The sequence below is a fragment of the Symphodus melops genome (genome assembly GCF_947650265.1).
Source record: "Symphodus melops genome assembly, chromosome: 12".
NCBI classification, from domain to species: Eukaryota; Metazoa; Chordata; class Actinopteri; order Labriformes; family Labridae; genus Symphodus; species Symphodus melops.
In genome coordinates, this window is record NC_136702.1 from 18,244,137 (window position 1) to 18,258,651 (window position 14,515).

Sequence of the window (14,515 nt, forward strand, 5' to 3'; positions counted from 1 at the left end):
AATTATGATAAACAAACGAGTCATTAGTTTTGTTTTTTTGCCCTCATACTTCACTGACATGGTCTCTACTGTAAATATGTTCCACTTTGAAAGCTGGGACATTTTTTCTCGTGAAACAGTGCACATCTGATGAACTGTTTTGTGTTTATTTATTGAATATTTCAAACTGAAATCGAAGCATCGCTTAAAATGAAAACAACACTTAAGTTTAAAAGTAGAAAATTAGTGCTCTAAAATAGTTTTTCCACAGTGCTCAACAGGCAGTCTTTCTTTTGAGCTTATCTATACTTCTGAAGTCTTTTTGTTTAGCGTTGTCTTCCCCAAAGAAAACATGTCCAAACGATGGACATTGCTTCCATGTCGAGGATTGGATGTTTTGCACGTGACTCTGCCCTAAAAATCATCAAAATAGTTGTCATTGGCAAGATTACATTACAGCTAGAGGTTCTAAATGTCGGTTTCGATTAGTTTCTGATAACTGGCTCAGCCCTTATGTACTTACAGTATACAAGTGAAAATGGCAACTATATATTTCCAACTTGTGAAAAAAAAGTGAACAATATCACGGTCCCCTCTTCCAATAAAAGTCAGCAATCCCAAAATATCTGAGTGAGGAATCATTACGAAGTAGTTGTCATTGTTTATGATGCCATAGGTATGATTGAGAAAAGAATAAATACATACACAAATAAGGAAGTAGTTTATGGTTGTAGGGACATTTGTGGTACTTGTGTGCATTTTAGAATGTTTCCAGTGAGCCTACATAAAAATGAAAACATTGTCCTAAACCATGTGTATGAAATTTAGACATTGAAGAGTAGCCTACTGTTGAAAAAGTCAGGTAAAGACCATGCAACTAAATTGATATTTCTTACTGAAGAAGTAGGTAGCTACAAACTGGAAGGTCTACTTTACCAGAATAAGTTGTGGCATCAAAAACAGTAATCAAATATTAACACTAAGGATTAGAACCTCCAAGTAAAAAACACTAACACTGGCCATCTTGTTGCTTTCAGTTCACTGTTTTATTAACCTGCTGAATAGTTACAAAGATCTGCTGTATGTGTCTGTTCAGCTTCCCTTTCCCCCGTCCTCCACTGTCACTCCCTCTCTTTATTCAGTTCCAGATGTTCAGAGTCTCATTAAGTATTTCATTTTGAGGCCCTCATTCTGCTAAGGGTGGCGAATAGGCAGTCTCCCCGTTGAGCTCTTGAAAAAAAAAACAACAGCAAAGATTAAGCAGGCGTTCTGACATATTTGGAAGCAGTTCCTTTTGCTTGCACTTATCTATGGTGAACAGTCGTGAGAATGCAGAGACAGGAAGGAAGCAAACAAATTGACTTGTGACACTGGAGAAGAAGTGGAATGACAGAATAGATGCCAACCCAATTACGACCCTAATAATGCTTATTTAGGATAATGGCTGAAATATGAGAGCAGGGCAGGATAAATATGAAACTTGGCAAGACTTAAAAAGGAAAAAAAGGAGAGGAATTAATCCATCAATCCAATTTCTAGAGATTCTAATTTACACATCAATAAAAACAATACATTTCTAAAAACATATTTAAGGGGGGAAAAAACTGATACACCAACGAAAAACATGTCATCCTATAAATTAATTTGGCAAGTTATTCTGTACGCAAATCTGCATATCAATAGAAAGCTTGGCTTGGATATGCAGGCTTTCTGTCAGAAAAGCACATCAGCAATGTATCGAGTGTGGTCAGAATTTTGGCTTTCATTGCTTCTCACTAAACGTATTCCCCTTCTTCCACTGTCAGATAGATTGAAAAGAATTAACCGAAAAGAAATCGCTGGCAATATTAATGAAGTTCAGAATAATTCAATATATTTCCTGTCAGTAATTGACTTGATTTTGGATCTGTCAAAATTATTCATTGGCAGATGTGGTTCTCATTCTGCAGCTCTTAATTCGCATTAAATAGGAGAGAATGGGGACAGCTTTATAATGTATTGCTTAGAGCGACGAGACCAGTTTGGATGGTTAGACAAATACATTTATTCTGAACTAAAGCTAATTTATTCTCTGCATTATTACCTTTTCTTTTTCACACAGACACATGCTTAATTACACATTGATGTTTTTTTCAATCTCAATCTCAATATATTAATCTTCAGTCATATCCAGAAGGAAGAATTTAAATCGGATGTGTGCCTGAATCACACTCTAATGATGTAAAAAACTTCTGTCTAGTAAAATAAAAAGCTTTGGGCTTTTAAGCAATGTCAAGTAGTAAGTTGATTACACATTGTCATGGTTACCCTTCATAAGGTTTGGCAGCTAGCTTAAGGGGTTACATTTCCTTGCTGTGAATACCAAGCCACAGAATGATTATATCTAGAGCTGATTCCACATAAGCCCTATTCAGTACAATGTGAAATCACCTAGTGACAGAGCCACCAGTATTATGCTGTTTCAGAATTGATATAAAACTGCAAAGACTTAGCATCAGCAGTGCTTTTTACAGCGTGGTTGTGTAATGGCAATCTGAAAAAGGCTACAGTAATGATACATCTCTTTTGTTGTGTTTCTTATCGATAGCGGTAGAGCAAGAGAGTTTTCTCACCTTGTGGCTGCCTGCTGGGGTGGAAGATCTGCAAGTCAAAAGGCTGAGCGCTGGTCTTCTGGATTACTGTGACATTATGCCCGGTCCACTTATTGGCTCTCGCTAATGTATTTGTTCTCCAGTCTGTCCAGTAGACATTTCCTCCAAAAAGAGACACAGCAAAGGGATGGGAAAGGTACTCGTGGCCCCTGAGGATCTCAATGACCCCACTTCCATCATAAAGTGCAGAGAAAATGGCATCAGACCTGTTCAAAAAGACACAAACACAGAGGGCCATATCAGCGTTTAACTGCTCCCCAAATGCATTGCAGGTAGGCAGATCAAAGAGCAGCCACAAGTCCACTGGTGGAACTATTGAATTGTTCAAGACCCACTTAAAACAAAAGATGGCCATCATACTTGGATCTCTTAATAAAACATGTCCTCCATTATTCAATATGCCCACTGTGAAAATGGAGAGTCGAGTTGAATTTTTTCCCTTAGAGATGTGGGAAAGCTATACAGTCGAATGTTCTAAAAAGAATTTGAAGTCATAAAAGGTGTTAGTGTTTCTGCATACAACATGGAAACTCTTAATGGTTTACCGTGCATCTGTCCAAACAATTCTCTTTTCCAAATGATCCAGAGTCAGTCCGTTAGGCCAGGCGCCAATTTCCATATCCTTGAACACAATGTGACGACCTCCTCCACTCATAGATGCAGCCTCGATTCGAGGAAAAGTAGCATCCCAGTCGGTCCAAAAGAGGATCCTTAGAGAAGGAAATGAAAGACAAGAATAAGAACTGATCAGCATTTGGTTTATGTAGAAAAACAAAAAAGGACACACTACAACTACAAAGGGCTTTAGACCTCATAACCCATCTCAGAGCAATTCCACAGTCATACATACTTGTCAAAATACTATACTGCAACACAAAGTCATTACTTGTGTAATGGTGTTAACTGTATGCATAAGCACAATCCTGTCAGTGATGTTTGTCTAAGAACAGCATGAGCGATCCAGTGGAACACTCAACATCTGCGACATGGCCTTGAAATGGAAGGCCATCTGTTTTATTATAACTTTTCACAGCTCAGTGGGGCCGAGAAAATGAACACAGTCATTGATGTGACCATAGACAGTATCCTGAGTCCCACTCCAACCCAGAAAACATCGCCTCTGCCCTTCCGCGGTCCACAAAGTCAGCTAGAACGAATGAGAAAAAGGGCGCTCAAGCTTAAATCACATACTGACGACAACGAAACAGTGTTAGGAAGAAATATCCCTGTCCGATCAATAGCCTTATTCACTTGATAAGGCCTTCCTGATCAATGACCCGCTCCTTTGAGTGGATTCAAGTAATTAGATTAGAATTATTGCCTTGGAATGGAAATGGGCCTTTAGGCACCAAAAGCAGCCATTAATCCTACTCTGTACAGCCATGAAATGTAGTCATCCTCCAAAATGTGAAAGAGTACTATAGGGGAGAGTGCATGAGCAGATTACTCATTTCTTAAGAGTGTTAAATTGATTTTAGGGACGGCTGGGTTTACTTTAATCTTAAATATACTGGCCACAGTATACAACCGTAGGCTAGTTCTCAAAAAGGATTAATCCAAAGTAAGCACCAAAAGTGGAATGCAAGCAAAATACAGACTGCTGAGAAAATTGATTTTGTATTTGAATTTTGTGTTATTCAATATATTCTGTTGCATGTTAAATTCTGAATGATCACTTATTAGTACAATCTGATTAATCTAACTACACAATAACATATTTGCAGTATTAAATTACATTATGCATTGAATTTCTCAAACTGCAAAGATCCATAATGGATTCTTTTTAAAGCAAGGAATGTACTTGGTTGTGCTTCAGTTTCACATGAAAAAAGCCCACAGTGAAACACATGATTTGAGTGTGATTGATGATTGGTGTATAATAAAAGCCAAAGTATCTTTAAGGTAACCAATGGTCACCCCATAGAGACGCCATTCCTCTAATTCCATTATTGTACTTCAGTATTTATTTTGTTATACCATGATTAACCAGTTGCATAGGACACATACTCAGGCAATCAATTATTTAGTTTCAGTGACTACTTCATGATTAAGGTGATTTACATAATTGCAATGATCAAACATTATTTTATTTTTTTTAAATCAAGAATGCAACACTGCCTGCATTCATTCATCTTTCCATATACATTTTGTTCAACACTATGAACCTTGTCCTCATTTTTTCCCCTCTCTTTTGTTCTTAATATGAGGTACGGGCATTATCAGTCATTCACTTCCTTTCCTCTTCGAACTAGGACTGCATCCACAAATCCATAGTATCAATACAAATCAGTGATTCAAAGTGTTTGCATTCAATTTGATTATTGATTTGTTGTGTTGTGTAATTATTTTTGTGGAACGTAGCACTGTTTACATCGTGACAGCACTTTGTCAGCTTAAACTGTTTTTAATTGTGCTGTGAACATACACGTTTGTCTATGTGTTAACATGATGGTAATTAACAGAGGAGAAATGTTCATCAACATCCATTTTTACATGACGACGGAGAGACTGTGGCAAGATTAAAACATATCTTTAATGACTAAAACCCTGATTTTTTTCCTATGATTAAGTAAAATAAGCAGATTAATCGATAATTAGAAGAATCATGAGTTGCAGCCCTACTTAAAACCATTACAAAAATTATATTCTTTCCTTAAATCCAGGTATTCAGAAAACAAAAAAAAAAGATTAAGAGGCCCTACTGAGGTCAGCCAATCAGCTAATCCTCCTGATCCACCTGCATCAAATCCCAATTCATCAAGGATTGTTACAGCCTCCAGGGAAAGGAGCCATATGAATCCCTTCCCAGGCTCTCTTCAGTGGCTCCGGCTGAAAGACTAACTTTAAGATTTCTCTGTTTGAAGAAGCTCGCAGAGTATTTATTGTTTTTCAATGAAGCACAGGAATCTAAAGGAGGACTCTTTGTGTTTTATAGTTGGTGTTAACAGGAGTCAAAAGCCCAGAGTTGGACAACGTGCAAACACAAAGACAGAGAGGGGAGGGACATAGAAACCCAAGAAAGTAGTGCCTATGAAGCAAAATTAGCACTATCCTTGAGTGCAGAATGGGTCAACTTTTTTTATTGTGAATGTCTACCACATTTGTGTTTTCTTTGTTTTTCTTGCTTTTCATTCAGTGTGGGTTGTCAGACTTATGTGTTGTTTAGTTCTCCTTGGGGGGGGCGCTGTAAGGTTGGAGGTCAAAGTTGAACCCCACGGAGTCTTTAGTCCTCTAAGCGGGCGGCCCGGGTTCAAGTTCGACCTGTGGCTCCTTTTGCGTATGTCACTCTCTCTCGATTTTCTAATCTACACACTGTCCAGTCTAATCCAGGAAGAAGCCCCTCAAAAAGTCATTTGAAAAATACAAGTTTGCCTTGTACATCACTTTTATCGGCAGCTTTCCGTTCTTATAAGAGCTTTATAAATAAATTACATTGATTGATTGCTATTAAATTCACAGGCCCCACAGATCAGATCTTTCGGAAAAAATGCTCTCTACTCAAATAAGCTCTTAGTGATTCAGTTTATACAAAGAAATGGGATATATAGGGATTTTTAGAGACCGAGTGTCTTACAGAATTTACAATAGGTGCTGCAGTGGGAAGTGTGCATACAATGCAACAATCCAGTAGTATATTTGAATACATTTTAGGAGGACAAACAACCTTTTTTCCAAAATGTGGTCTTAGGGAAATGATAAAACAAAACAAGCAGGATGTTTTTTTGTCATATAATCTAAGGATTTGCATATAATGCCTTTTAAGAAAAGCATCATCATGGAAAAAAGAGTGTAAAGCTAGTAAAGCACATAAAGCAGGAGCAATGGTTGGAGGGGCATTAGCTACATCAGTTGTCATTACTGGACTAGAGCGCACAGCACTGTTATTGATGTACTCCATATACGCTGCATTAATGGACCTTAACACAGCAGACATCTTCATACATCAAGGCGAGATGCAGAAGTGAGAAAAAGAACGTTGTAATTTTACTCCATTTCCAATAATCTCAGTGCCTGATGGAAAGTGCAGATAAAAAATGCTCTGTATGTGGGAGTGTATAACATACCCCTGGCCTGGGTCCAGAGCGATGGCCCGTGGATGCTCCATGCCTCCTGCAATCAGTGTGGTGCGCATATCTCCATTAAGCTCGGCCACCTCTATTTGGTCCAGGTTGCTGTCGATCCAGTAAAGCTTTCCGGTAATCCAGTCCACAGCCAGGCCCTCTGGGGTGGCAAGACCATGTTGCACGACCACCTCAATCCCTGTCACCCCTAAAACAACAATTCAAACAAAGAAGAGCACTGTGTGACTTTGAAGCATTGAGGTACTCTTGAGTCTAGGACACTGGAACGGTTGGTGTCTCTTTACTTTGCTGAGGTAAACATTCTGAAAGGAGAGGAGAAAAACCTCAGAGGAAAGCTCTCCCATATTAAAAAGACTGCTTCCATAAGGGTTGTTTTTTAAGATAGTTGTTTACCAAGATTTTCAGATGATGGGGCTCTCATTAAATGTTGGATGAGGTGCAGCTAAGAGAGGATATCTTTATAGTCCAAGGAGGTAAATATAAGGATGAGAACTGAGTGAATGCACTGCCAGCACACATGCACACAATTCCCACTAAAAATATATATTATACTGAGACATTCACCTCCTTTTTCTTAGTATCATTTTTGTCTTATGATGTGGGATACAAAGTTACACCTGCATGTATTAGCTTTGTGTGCTTCATTGGATATTTAATAAGACCAGATATGCTACTTGTTTTGTGAGCATAACAAATTCATATTTCATGCTGTATTGCAGAGTCAGCCCCACTTGGTCCAAAAGGTCACAGTGCAGTCAAGTTTAAGCTTATTCTGGAATACATTAGTTTGCTGTAAGGTCATCGAGTCGGTGTACACCTCTTCTGCCATATTACAGGACTTCACAGCTCTTAGTTCCAAAGACACGTTGTGAGTTTTGGAGGCCTGTTTAATGGGCCAGAGGGCATCTGGGGAAGGAGTGTTGTATAATTGTACTGTAAAGCTCATAAATCACAGTCGTCTTCAAATACAAAAGACTTGTTGGTGTATGTGGTTATGTAGTCGCGGTTTTAGATACCTCCAGATTCGGAGAGCCTTCCCCTGTAGATCTTATCCTCCACCACATCTGTCCAGTACAGGAGGCTGCGATTAAAGTGGAAGTCCAGTGCGATGGTGTTCCTCAGCCCCGGAACCAGCAAGCTGTAGTCACGCTTGTGAAGGTCTATTCGTCTTATCTCGTGGCGGATTGAGAAAATGATGAAAGCCTCAAAGGGATCTGGCAGCGGAGATAGATAGGACAAGGATCATGTTATTTTAAGTAAGACCTTGAGAATGATAAAAAAAAAACAAAAAAAAACGAGTGACTGAATCAGTGTTTGACTCCGTAAGTGAAGGTTTTGCAGCGGCTTGAAATTTTTTATAGCCCTATTTAACAGGAGGCAATTAGAACATATCAATGGAATTCAAATGTAAAAAATAAAAATACATGAATATACGTAGAAAAAGTAACAATAAAATCATTTCATTTTTCATAAAGAACAGAAAGCGCAAAACTTTCTTCGGGGGTTCTGTGAAGTCAAAAGAACATATGAAAGCATTGACACAGTAATCTCAGAAGTATGTACTCAAGCAAGCATACACAGTACAAACCTTCACATAAGAATTGTATGCAACAGTCATTACACTGTATGTTGCTAGTTTGTTGAGTACCAAGTGGTTAAAAGAAGACAAGAAGATGGCTGTTCACAATGCAGGTTTTAAAAAGCCAACGTGGTAAAAACAGAGGCACTCTGCATGATGACTCACTGTCACAATTGTTGGGGCACTTGAAAAGAACAGCGCTGATGTGAATGGTAGAAGTACATTAAAAAAATGTTTTTATAATATGAACCCTCACAAGCTCTGCTTTGTCAAGGGCCTGCTGTGGCCTCTGAATGTGACTTACATGCTGTAAAATAGTCATGTTCAGCAGAGTCATGTCACATGTACTATATGTTGAAAGTAATAATTCAATCATTTGTGAGCTCAGAATTTTGGGTCGTTTTGAGACTAGTTTTACAGATTACCTGACCTATCGGGTATAAATTTCAAGTATATATTACATGTACACAAATACTATTTGTGTCTTTCTGTCCAACAATCTCCAAAAGCTGTGGTGTTTGAAAATGATGTTGATCTTTCCAGTGTACACTTCAGGCAGTCAGGCATGGTGCATGATAAATAAATCTATTTTTTTTAATGTATTCATGAGGCACTGCTGATTAAAATTCAAACTGTGTTTGTTTTGGAAGTGGTTGGTCGTATTCCCTTCCAATATGCCCCCAGACACACCTGGCAGAGAGCTGCACTCTTCTGAGTGATCTATCTTACATTTCACTGAGTTTCATCAAATTTGTAGGAAGATTATTAACATTGTTTGTCTATATGAAGTCAAATATGTATTGGGAATTGAAACTATTGACCTTAATTTAGTTGCATGTATTTATTTCACTCAGCTGGCTCTCTCTCTCTTTCATTGTCTCGTTGCCATGTGGTGCATATTTGTATGCATAAGTTGCAGCCAAACCAATTTGTTGCCAAACACTTTGGGAATCAACACATTAAAGTTTTCAATTTCCTGAAAAAGTAAATACATGTATAAGTAGTCTCTATGAGAAACACATTTTGTAAGGCCTCAAAGAAGATGTTGGATCTAGTGGAAAGACTTGAAGCTGGAAACAAAGTTTGCATTCTGAGCTTCTCTGGCCCTTCCCACTGGGTTTGAACTCATTTAGTATGATGATTTTTCCCCATTAGAAATATTAATCATAACAGAAACCAGACACACATGGACACTTTAACAGATTCAACTTAATTATCAACGCACAAAACCCACATACACAAGAAGCCTCTAGGCTAAATCATACTTAGGGGAATAGAATTTGCAGGAAAGTGCCATTGAAATAGTGTCCTTGTTTCAATTAGACTTTAGGTGAATTACCCAGTGTAGCTACAATGAGGTAGCTATGAAGATTTGAACTTCCAAATATTTAACATAATGTGATGTATAAATGAGAAGGAGTGGATTTTTTTCTTTGAAAACTTTGAAAATTTTTATTTTTTTAAAAATTTAATTGGTAAGCATGAATGAAAACATGCTTTTTAGGTATCTGTAAATTGGATTAGAAATGTAGAATGTTAGAATTACTCAAATCAACTAATCAATACTAGCAAAAGAGCAAAGAGCATATCTACGGCCATTGTATCTAGCTTAGAGAGCAGCTTAATCAAACAGCTACAGGTTTTTAACGTTTTTAGGCCTGAGATAAACTCCTGCAAAGGTGAATGAAGTGACAAAGCTCGGGTGGTTTGAGAGGGGAGAACACACTTTAATATTACTGCAAACACAGGCCCGCAGCCATGACTGAAACAGCACCATAAAACAAACATTATAAAGGCTCGTGTCTGCTACCTGTGCTGTGACAGCTGTCTCCGTCTGGGTCGAGCATCCATCCTGGATAACAGGAGCACTTCACTGTGGTCTTGTACTGCTCACACACTTGGCTGCACTTCAGGTGACGGCTGCAGTAGTCCACAACCTCGCAAGTCTTGTTGCTGGAGTCCAGGTGAAGCCCAGGGGGACAAAAACATACAACCCCTTTCCCTGGTGCCACAGTGCACTGGTGACTGCAGCCCCCTCTGGCTACAAGACACAAATCTGGGGTAAAAAAAGGCCAAAATCCTTAGAGATTGTACAATCAGTGAGGAAGAGACTGTTTTTTAAAAAAGCCTTTGAAAAATGAAATGTATCTGGTGGCACTGTACCTATTTTAGTATATGACTCTTTACAGCTGAAAACATTGCATTTAATTGGATGGAAAATACAATGTTTTATGCCTCACCATCACAAGAATATCTTTAATTCAGGGCTTGAGGTCATAGCAAAACAGAAGGAGTGTGTTCACATTCTAAAGAATCAGAAAGCCTTATTACACCTCTTTTCTCTGTGTATTCACCTGCAGGTGAATGGCTTTTATTTACTCCTCTGCTTTAAAAGCCAACCACAGAAAAGGGCATTATGCATCATTTCTTTTCAAAGTGAAATAAGTGAGAAGACAGACAATCCTTCTCCTTATGTTCTTTTATCTTGTCCAAAAGTTGTTTTCCTTTTGGGCCCAGACACCTGTTTTTGATAAAAGCCGCCAAGTCAAGATGAAAAAGTATATTGGTGAAAACAATTTTGGTTGAGCATCTTTTTTCCCTATTTAGATTAAGACAGTTCTTTCAGGGTAGCAAGGATAGGCTTGACTCTCTTAATACGTGGGAAAGGAATATGTGCTCATGGGGGTTACTGGTGGGTGTGAGTCCTGCTGAGCTGGTGTAAATCAATCAGACCCTCAAGATCCCTCTGAACACATAATTGTCTATGAAGAGGCAGAGGCCTTCTTTTCAGCAATGATAACAGACACTCAAAGGTCCCATAGGGCCCCCCTGAGGCTTGGTTAGTGATGCTCTGAAAAATGAACCTCCATGTTTACACTGCTCACTTCAAGAGATTAGATGGCTTGCGCTAGTCACATGAGATCATTTTCTTCCCCTAAAGGTTGCTGGACAAACACTTCCATCAACAGAAATCTGGAGAAATATTTCATGTAATGTCTGTTTGGTCTCTGAGACAAACACATCCAGGTCCCTCATCAGCCTCTAGGATGCTGAATTTGGAAGAGAGGCTGTAGCAGGGTCCCTCAGGGACATGGTCTCCACATCACATGAAATAACATGAGACGAGGAGTTAGCGCAAGTGCAGGAAGTTTCTGTAGATTACATACTGAATCCTCAATGGTAAAAAAATAAATAATGTGTTTTCACATTTTGCAATTATTTTTTTTTGTTTGTTTTTTTGGTAAGCTGAAGAGTTTTTGCGTTTTTTGTCACTTTAAAGTAATTCTTTACCCAACCAAAGAAAACAGTAACAATGGATTTTGACAAAGCAGAAGACAGAAAATGTGTGGAGTCTCAATGATGACTATTTATATCATGTCACTATCTTTAAATAAAAACTTCCAGTTACTAGCCTCTCCTTTTTCTGGGAGCTCCTGAGCTCTCTTTCGTCGGGACTGTTGTTGAGGACGGTCTGCCCAATCCCCCCCCCCCCCCCCCCCTTTACCTATCCTATCCTTCTTTCTGCATGTCCTCCATCCTATTTTCAGCTTTAGCTGTTCCGTCATGAGCCCGGGCCTGCTGAAGATTTCTGCCTGTTAAAGGGGAGATTTTTCTTGCCACGCTATGACGGATTAAGCTGAGCCCTTGTAATATAGTAATAAGTAAGGTCCTTTACCTGCTCTTTGTAAAGTGTCTTTTAGATAACACTTCTTATGAATTGACACTATACCAAAAAAGATTGATTAAATGGCTGATATTTCTGATATATATTTAGCACAACATCTGAGGAATGTTGTAAATCTTTTCACCATTGTACAGCGGAAATCAACAGTAACCAGCACATTTAGACTGCTATGATTACATTTAAACATATTGTTTTACGTCCATGGGACATTTTGGTTCGGAGGTTTAGTTCAAAATGTTATCTTGATGGAGCAGATAATTAGGGAAGCTAATTATAGTGGAGAAGTGACTGGCCTTTACCGAGCTCTAACCTTAACCCTCCAAATCAACTCTGACCAGGCGACAGTTCAGTGCCTCTACTCAAAATCTTGAGGAAAAAAACTTTTCACGAGAGTGGTGGCTGTTAAATATGCAGCATATTAAAGTCCCTGATAGTTGCTGGGTGAGAACATTTTGTATTTAATGTTCTAGTTCCCACATAGATACGACCTTGTAGTGTAATGGAATCTAGCACCACTTTTAGATCTGTCATGACTACAAAGCAAAAAAAAACACAAAAAAAAAACAAGACATATTGACAGAACAAATATTACCACATATGGGTCCTTCATCTGAGCGGTCTGGACAGTCCACTTTGCCATTGCAGATTTTATCGGGGGTGAGGCAGATAGAAGTGTCGTTGGCACAAGGGTACTTGGGTGGTTTGCAGACAGCAGACTCACAAGACTCTTCATCCGAGCGGTCCTCACAGTCAATGTCCCCATCACAAACCCAGCTCTTTGTGATACATTTGCCTGTAGAGAATAAGACACAGGCACAGTTAAGAAACTGAGAAAGAAAAAAAGCAAAGTGCAAATAAGTAATCCTATGTTTCTTGCCTTAAATTTAAAGACACATTAATTTAAAATTCTTCATTTGTGTTGGATAGTTGCTACATCATATCTTTGGTATAAACACTGGAAGGTAAAATATTTGGGGGCCAAAATCAGCACCAAACTCTATCCACACTCTGTGCTAAATGTCTGACTTAATAAAAAGACCCACAAAGGACCAATATTCCTTTGGCTGAGACGTACACTGGAGTATAATTTGGAAATCTCTCACTGTGCAACTTAGAAAGAGAGAGGTAGAAGCACTGAGAGGGGTGAGGAGGAAAACAATCTTGATGTCAGGATGTCTCCTTTTTTGCACACAGGTGAAGTCGGGGTCAGAGCATATTCCATTTTGCTGGTTTTTTCCATCAAAGCTCCATGATGGGGTTTTGACATCCCACTGGCTTATGCTTTGTGCTGAACCTGGGGGTGGGCTGCTGAAGGGACTGGCGTTACTGTGCTCATTCTCTGTGTGTGTTCAGATTGCTCTGTGTATGTAATATACATGCACAGTCACATGAAGCTTGTTTTTGACTATTGTCACGTTTGCAATTCACATGTGAAAATTAATGACATTCCTCATGCATAAAATATGGATGACACTAAAGAGAAAAATATGTTCAATCTTAAGTGCCATCACAATATGAGTGTTTGTGGTGGTACACATAGTCTAGTTAGTCATTTGTTTAACTGAGTAAATCAATATTCATGGTAACAATGTCAGCGTGAGTGACACAGAAAATCCCATAATTTCAACCTGACGGGTTTTAAAAGTGAGGGTGGCTGCAGAAAGCAAAGTAGATGTGGATGAAGACTAAATGAACTGGATTTTATTATCAGAGTCCCACTCACAAAAATGATGGACTACAAACCAGGTTGGCTAATCAAGCACAATAGGCATGTTCTTTCAGAATATGAAGAAGGCTCAAGCATTATACATGTAATCTTTGATTTCACTGAAATGCAACATCTCTGCATTTATTAGGAATGATCGCCTGATTACAGAGACAAGAAAGGATGGGTGGGGGAGTTCATAAAACAGGTGACCAACAGCTATAATGGATTTGATGGATTCTTTTGTGTTAGTCGTACTAAAATGATATCAATCATTTGAAATGTCTCCCTGTTAACAAGTAAGCTCTTAGAAAATGCATATTTTAAAATAAATAAATAAAAAAAGTTTTGGGATTTATTTCACTCCAAAATGAGAATGAACAGTTTTTCCCCATTTCAGAAACTATACCTGTAATGGTACGAGGGGACTGTATGACTTCAGCTATCTATAACCAAACGTTTCAATTTGACCTTTCAGCAAACTCTTTCTCTTGTGCTGTTGTTTCTGACCACATGGTGTGAGAATTCAATATTTAGAAGAAATATGTTAAATGCAAAAGATTGATCCTGTAGGGGATCCCCACATAGACGGTCTTTTTGCAATTTGTATGAAAAAGTTAATACAATTATAATGAAAAGACACTCATTTGAATTAAAGTCATAAATTAAACTAACCCACTGTGCAAAAAGTTAGACAGGTCAATCCAAATCAATCCAGCAACCTGGATTGATTTTCAGCATGGTAATGCATACACGTTCTAAATCTACATTAAGTATAACTCACTTCAACAAGGATTATTTGGTTGCAAATGTGAGGGAATCCAAGAATTTAAA

General features: G+C 38.5%; 1 protein-coding gene across 2 annotated transcripts in view; it reads right to left on the minus strand.

Moving 5' to 3' along the window:
• The window catches only part of lrp1bb (low density lipoprotein receptor-related protein 1Bb), a 276,595-nt gene that overhangs the window by 100,323 nt on the left and 161,757 nt on the right, over window positions 1-14,515 (minus strand). For both annotated transcript variants that reach the window (XM_079357144.1, XM_079357143.1), the window contains exons 21-26: window positions 12,569-12,769; window positions 10,102-10,347; window positions 7,729-7,926; window positions 6,695-6,899; window positions 3,176-3,340; window positions 2,592-2,836 (exon numbers count right to left, since the gene is read on the minus strand). In XM_079357144.1, coding sequence (XP_079213270.1) covers window positions 2,592-2,836; window positions 3,176-3,340; window positions 6,695-6,899; window positions 7,729-7,926; window positions 10,102-10,347; window positions 12,569-12,769 — 1,260 coding nt within the window. The remainder of the gene's footprint in view (window positions 1-2,591; window positions 2,837-3,175; window positions 3,341-6,694; window positions 6,900-7,728; window positions 7,927-10,101; window positions 10,348-12,568; window positions 12,770-14,515) is intronic.